The sequence below is a fragment of the Austrofundulus limnaeus genome, unplaced genomic scaffold, assembly GCF_001266775.1.
Source record: "Austrofundulus limnaeus strain Quisiro unplaced genomic scaffold, Austrofundulus_limnaeus-1.0 Scaffold22, whole genome shotgun sequence".
Lineage (NCBI taxonomy): Eukaryota > Metazoa > Chordata > Actinopteri > Cyprinodontiformes > Rivulidae > Austrofundulus > Austrofundulus limnaeus.
Window position 1 is genome coordinate 2,554,327 of NW_013952424.1, and position 7,181 is coordinate 2,561,507.

Below are 7,181 nucleotides of genomic sequence, written 5' to 3' on the forward strand. Positions count from 1 at the left end.
GTGTGTGTGTGTGTGTGTGTGTGTGTGTGTGTGTGTGTGTGTGTGTGTGTGAGAGAGAGAGAGAGAGAGAGAGGCAGAGAGCAACACTCGTCCGTTGGCCTGCCGCGGGGGAGAAAAAAAAAGTCGAGAATCGATCCGTGATCAGTCGTTACTCAGAAAGATCTGAATCCAAAAGGCATGATTACATAACCAACTAAAATCTCCTCCGTCACCATGGAAACAAACGTGAACCAGAACGCCAACAAATAAATATAGCTGCAAGTGTGGTGTGTTATTGTCAAATAAGTGTGGCAGTTGCGTCACATCTGTAAACCATCACGATGTGCAGATTGAGAAAATTTTAAGTCATGAACCTTACTTTTGTTCTTATTTGGTACTGTGCAAAAGTCTTGGGTGTCTTGTTTTATTTTGAAGGAATTGGACTTCCTGTTAATCTTTTATAATAGTCATGATTCTGCATGATTTTAAAGCCATTTGTTAATCTTGGCTGCTTGTTTTCATTCAGCTATTAGCCGAAATGTTGGTACAATTTGGTTGTTCTTTGCAATAATCTGCTCTGAACAAAATAAAAAAAAATGTAATTTTTGGTAAGTTGTCTGCTTTTTAACAAAASAAAATAGGTTTATTCTTTGAGTTTGGGTACCTTTTTTCCTTTATTATTCATAGATCTGTGTTTTTTGGCTTGCATGCTAAAGTTTAAACAGAGATCTTGTGCGGTTTGTTAGTGCTCAGAGTTTACAACAAAGGAATTAACATCCATCTAAAATCATATATGATGAATAGTCTTGTATTGTTGAAAAATAAGCCCAGGGTCTTAGAAGAACTTGCAAAAGACTGAAAAAGCCAATGTTTGTACCACATTTAATAAAAAAAATAGTCACCTTTGTCAGGCTTGGATGGTGAAGAGAAGCACATGCTGACCCAGATATAATTAGGTTATAGTGTTGCAAAACCAACTCAATAATCTGACTGCACTGGTGTTAATGGAGTATTTTATCTGAACATAAGAAGTAAATCATTCAAAGTTATTCTAGATCACAACAAATTGTGAGTTTTTAAAGTTGTGAGACTAACATTTAGGGAGATCCCCGTACATGAACAATTTAGGATTAATTATGYATTTTTGTTTGTCTGTGTGTCACAGCTCTGGCGTGTCAAAGACGGCTCTTTGCTAAAGATTTGTTCCCAAGAAAGTAAAGACGGCATGGACTCCCTTCACGGAGGCTGGGTGACAGATCTCCACTTCTCACCAGACAACTCTCTTCTCGTCTCAACTGGAGGCTACATCAAGGTAGGCGAACGCAGACTTGAAATCCTTACGACTTACTTAGAATCTTGACGAAGAGAATGCACTTCTGTCTTCAACAATGGAAGTTTAATTCAGTTTTTTTCTAACATCTCACTTAGCTCATGAATAAATCCCAAATGTTTGTTTTACTTAAGCACCTGTGCGTGTCAGAACTAAAAAAGATCCACCACGGTGTTTTGGCAGATGTAGAACTGCTTTATGCTTTGCCAGGCTTTATTTAAAGCCTTTATTAGAAAACTAATTTGCAAGATGACAGAAAATTACAGCGGGAAAGGGCAGAGAGATTAGAAAAAAGCATCATTAAAACAATGTTTCCTGCTGGATCTGAGTCAGAGATGTTGATGGTTTATGTCGGATGCTTTTCTTGAGATTTGTTTGGTATGAGGGGGGGGGGAATGGCTTGTGTTTTATTAGGACATAAATCGTAGTTCTGTAAATTACAAGCATGACAGAAACTATTCTTTGTTAAAGAAAAACAAGAATGATTGGTCACAAAGTTCTTTCATTAAAACAGCCTCACAAATAATAAAACATAAGCTTTAAAGAGCGATTTAAACCGGATTTATAAACCACTGCTATTCTACAGGGCGCTGAGAGAGAACAGATGGGAAGTGGACAAAAATGTGTGTTTTGTCCCACCCACGGCTGGACCTCAAGTATAAACTGGTCAGCGTATTAAATATTAAAAGCTACAGACCTTATTTTTCTGTGTCCTCCTTCACTGCACAAACAGTTCTGAGTCATCAAGGAAGGAAATGTGGTACCATTTGTCACCAACAAGGATCAGGCCGAGATTACCATGGCACAGTCTAAAGCCCTATTCCATCGCATAGACCGATCCTAAGCTCTGAATATACCAATAAATTTGCCTTGCTGATTGTTAAATTATATACTGAATGAGACCTTGTGTGTGTTTCAGCCCACACAATGGGTAAATCCATGTTTCTAACATGCATAGTAAARAATACTTGGCTGTAACATGAATGAAAACGTGCTAAAGTGATGGTCAATACAAACTAAACCCATCTTCTTCTTTTCTTACACACACCCCAGAAAGGCTTAAAACTAAATTAGTTTCCAGCTAGAATAAGTTTGTTTGCGTTTTTGTATGATTTGTGGCTTCRTTTGGGGAAAATTGGCTTTAAAAAATAATAATAAAGTACGGGCTTCTGTTTGATGCTATGCTTCTTTGTCAACCAGGCGGCATGACTAGTTACTGCAGCCAATGGGTTATTTTCAGCGGTGCACAGCTTTTGCTTCCAATTCCATAAGCCTCACCAGCAGCGCAGCGGTAAGCCTTTATTTATTGCAAAAGGGGAGCAGAGGAATGACTAAACAGCTGACGTTTTGAGCAGGAGTAAGACAAGAGGAACAGAAGAGTTTTATCTTATATTAAAATGGCACCTATAAAACTATAAAATGAACACAAGATGCAGTTAGATTTCTTTTAGTTATTTTGCTTTATGACATCAAACATCAGTATTAGCGCTTTAGTGATGATCTCCACCAMAACCATGAATATTACCATCTGATCTAATGAGAGGTCTGTAATACAACTAAGCTCAACTGGTCTTTTTCACTTGGACAATTCATGCWGAAAAAAAGCAACTGCCGAGTGAGGTACTGTAATCAAGCCRGGTTCCCACCAAACGCATTTTGAGCAGCCAAGATGCTCCTGCCCCATGCGTTTGGCTGCTTGTCAACAGCTGTCCGTTCACACCGAAYACGTCTGAAGACGTGCAATGGGAGGAGCGTCTTTGTTCGTTTTCCGGTCTGTTGACRTTTGAAATAAAGATAAAATAAATAAAATAGCTTTGCTTTATTTACTAGAGAGCAAGCGAACTTGCGCACAGCAGCATTATCTGGTGAATAATTAATTCACCAGATAATTTAGAGGCGCTCTGATGGACTTTTTTTTTCTGACCGGGACCAGTCTGTCTTTAAAGTCGGGTGAAATAAAGATAAAATAAATAAAACGGCTTTGTTTTATTTACTAAAGAGTAAGCGAACTTGCGCACAGCAGATAATTAATTCACCAGATAATTTAGAGGTGGTTTAGTTTCGCCACTCCAGGAGCTGCGAACTGAGGGACTTTTTTTTTGTCCCGAGCTCAGCGAGCTGCTATCTTATCACATCGGTGCTGATTATCTCCAGCCAGAACACCAACTGCAGACGGTCGATTTCAGCTAAAGGCTCCTGTCTGTGTCGGGTTCATGAAACMGTCACGTGAAAAAAAATATTCTCCCCCGATTGGTTGCTGCTGTGCGTCGAGCAGCCAAAATTCAATTTGTTGAACTTCAGCAGCTGCTGCTTTGGACCTTGCCGCATGTGCTGAAAATGCTCTGCTGTACCTACCGCTACCTTGCGCGCTGCTCTGAACTGCCAAAACGTGCTGCAACACGCTGCGCTGCTCCTAGATGCGCGGCCACCTTAGACTTTGCATGTAAACTGGCTGCTTTTGCTGCTCCAAACGCGTTTGGTATGTAACCAGCTTCATCCTCCTACTGCAGCATGTCACACGCAAACAGCTACTTGAAATTTGCTATTGTAGTTTTTGGCTTACACCGCTCTGACTATGGCTACTCCATTATGTTGACACTTGTATTTGTGAGCATTGTGACCATCCTAAGTGGTTCATTAAACCTTAATTGGACTATTTTTTTGTTTGTTTCTTGGGGTCGTTTTACCACTCATTCAAAAGGCATCTTCAATCTGACCATGGTTTGGGAGTAACAGGCTTATAAGTTGCTGTTAAAATGATCTCAATAGCATGGAGGCCGTAGAAGTCATGTGAGCACATACCTACATTTGCTGTTGTTGGAAATTTGCAGGTTGATGATAAAACACTCTTAATGTTTACTTTTGAGAAACATGTCAATGCCACCCTGTGACGTGACTGGAATCAAGCACGCCTCTTTGTTATTGTCTTCCCTGTTCCAGCAGATGGGGTCACGGAGCGGCCAGCTTCTGCTGGGTGCTGATTGACTATTCGTTGAGTGATGATGTAATTCTCTTGGGACGAAGCCTTCAGATCGATGAGGCTGTGTTTCTCAGATTACTCCTGATACTCTGCGTGGGGGAGCTGCTGCTGCTGCTGTTGTGTTCATGTGTTGTGCACGCGCACTTTTGTTTGTACGTGCATGCGCGGGTCGATGGAGATGTTTCTGTTGATAGCAGTGGATTCTGGGGTTACGGCTTTTTATAGACGAATGGCCGATGCAGATCCTCATGTCATCTCCAGCAGATTCTTCATAAAACCTGGAAATCATTTGAAACAGATTTTCTTCTTTTGCTTGATGCATTTTATTTTCTGTGTATGAWTTTTGTTCAGTCAGCTGCACTGAGTAGAAATAAGAGAAGTAGAAAACCCTAAATGTAAGGAAATTACATCATAAAGTKCTAAATGCCTTAAGCTGTATTTGGCTGCTGAGTCAGTATAAAGCAAAAATGTCAATTGGAGGGAAAGGGAATGAAAGTTAGTGCAATATTACAGTTGATTGGTTGTGTACTCGGAGTCTCTAGGAGTGCAGAAAAGTTSATTTTAGTCTTTCCCAGTGCTGCATAGGTACTGTTTGGGTCATATTTTTCAACCCATTCAGTTTTCTCTATTTTCTGTGACGTTTTCTGAACTATTATGTCAAATTATTTGCGACGGAACTGCCAAATAAGGTCAGACTTACCAACTACAGTTTTGGTGGTCTTCATTYTCCTCTGGCTCTGGGTCAGACTCTGGCTCCAACATGTAAGTCTGGATGGACAAGTCTTCCCTTGTTGACATCTTTTATTATTCTGTAAATAAAAAGTTTCTGCGCTGCTATATGGTCAAAAAYCCCTCTATCAAACTGGAATGGACCAGTCTGGAAGCTGGAAGGGGTGGGGCGTTGTGACAGACACAACGCCCCACCCCTCAAAACGAGTTGCTCTGAGACGCATCTCAGAAAATAAGTGAAAGAGGGGCTTGTGGAGTTACAATAGTGGTTATTTCAGACCAAAGCATTGCAGTTTCACTTTGTATAGATCCCAACTGAATGATTTGAAATGTGAAAAAGAAGGATTTAAAACTATATAATGTGTTTACTTTAACTGTTCAGTCTGTTTCTTCATGGATTTACCTGTTATCCTTCATACCTTGAGCCCGTTGAACATGACCTTCATACCTTGAGCCCGTTGAACTTGACCTTGATCATCATCCAAGAACCCATCGAGACAACCAGTAAATAAGTAAATAAATAGTTGTTCTTAAATGTGCATCTAGGCGTGCTTTTATAAAATTCRACCCAGCAGAAAGCATAAAAGCCAACGAGGAGGCGGCACTGCCACATCGCTCCAGTCAAGGTGACACCTGTGTGTACATATTCATGATTGTTGACTTGATGGATCAGCRTGCGGACGTGAGGAGAGGTGATGGATTACTCTGCCGTTGGAGAGGACTTCCTGTCTGTCACAGTAATTACCCTGACAGATAACGGAGCTCCCAGACCAAGAGGGCATAAAGATAATCTCGACTGTCTATTAGCTTTAATAACCATTGTCGTTTAATGGATTCACATTTAAAATACCTCTCATATCTCACCTCTTCTCTGTCTCTAAGATGTAGGTAACAATAAAAATAAAAATTGCCATGTAAATATGAAGCAAGAAYATTATTTGTTTAAAAAACATTTCCAGAAGGGTGATTAGTTTTGTAATTATCTTTACGTCAGTCTTGGGGAAAAAGTTTGACAGGCATCTGAACGCCCTCGTAAGGATATCTGGATTGTTTATTCCCAGCTGGTGTAAAGAAGAGACTTTCATTATGTGGGAYCAAAAGGATTGACTACAATGTGCATTTGGATGATAAATGTAGACCGATAGATATTGAAGTTTATCCTGAAAAGCTCTAAACYGAAGCTTAGCTGAGAATAGTGAGTACTTGTTGTAGACGTCTACCAGAAATCCACACTGAATATCCCGGTTGGGGTAACAACCACACGATGACCTTTGTTGYTGTGAGAGTGTTTTCAAAGACAGCGTGCTGTTTTTAATGCAGACAAAGCATGCAACTGTCTTATCAGATTCAGTGGAGAGCTTCCAGCTATCAGATCATGTCTGATCACAGCTCTGAGCTCCAGAAGCTTTGCCCGCTGCGACTCGGTGTRCTGCGGCTGCTGAGCAGAATGATGTTGTTCCTGCTTCGATAAGAGAGCTGGAGAAGTGACAGCAGGTGATGGCTCTCGCTCAGATGAAGGGTTGATACGACGCAACGCGAGGCCTGCARCGTTAGGAGTTTAATTTTTGTCATTTTTGGCTTCCCGTGTGGCACAAAGTTTCATTTTTTGTTGTTGTTKTTATTWYTTMWYWMSWYKRTYRKYKSTKCTKCYKYMWTMWTCTYYKCWRCARCWKCKTYKTTTTTTTTTGTCTTCTTGTTCTTGCTGTGTGTTTTATGACTCCCTCCCTGTCTGCATGGTTGGTTGGATTGTGTTAGTGTAATTAAAAGCAGCGGGCCATTGTGTGGGGGTATGTGCTTGTCTAATTCCCCGTTGTGAGAAGGTACCAGTGTAGAGTGTTTAATTAAACKCTTCTCATGCACCTTATCGGCAGTGTTGCTCTTTCTATAACAAGAAACRTACAAAATTGGGTGCGTTGGTGTATCTACATGTAAAAAATACCTTCCTGGGAGTCTGCKTGCGCGCGTGTGTKTGTGCGTGTGTGTCAGATGGTGATGTAGTGGAGTGGTTCACTCCTCAGAAAGAGTCTACAGTACACTCCCCTCATTCCTACTGCCTCTTCCTGCTTTGGCTCCTGCTGTACTTGTCTCACACCTGGCCTTTACACACACACAAACACACACACACACACACACACACACACACACACACACACACACACACAC

The 7,181-nt window shown here is 40.9% G+C and overlaps 1 protein-coding gene across 1 annotated transcript in view; it reads left to right on the plus strand.

Annotated features, from left to right (window-relative positions):
* apaf1 (apoptotic peptidase activating factor 1) overlaps positions 1-7,181 on the plus strand; it is a 48,154-nt gene that overhangs the window by 22,727 nt on the left and 18,246 nt on the right. The window contains exon 26 of the mRNA XM_014004214.1: positions 1,145-1,291. Coding sequence (XP_013859668.1) covers positions 1,145-1,291 — 147 coding nt within the window. The remainder of the gene's footprint in view (positions 1-1,144; positions 1,292-7,181) is intronic.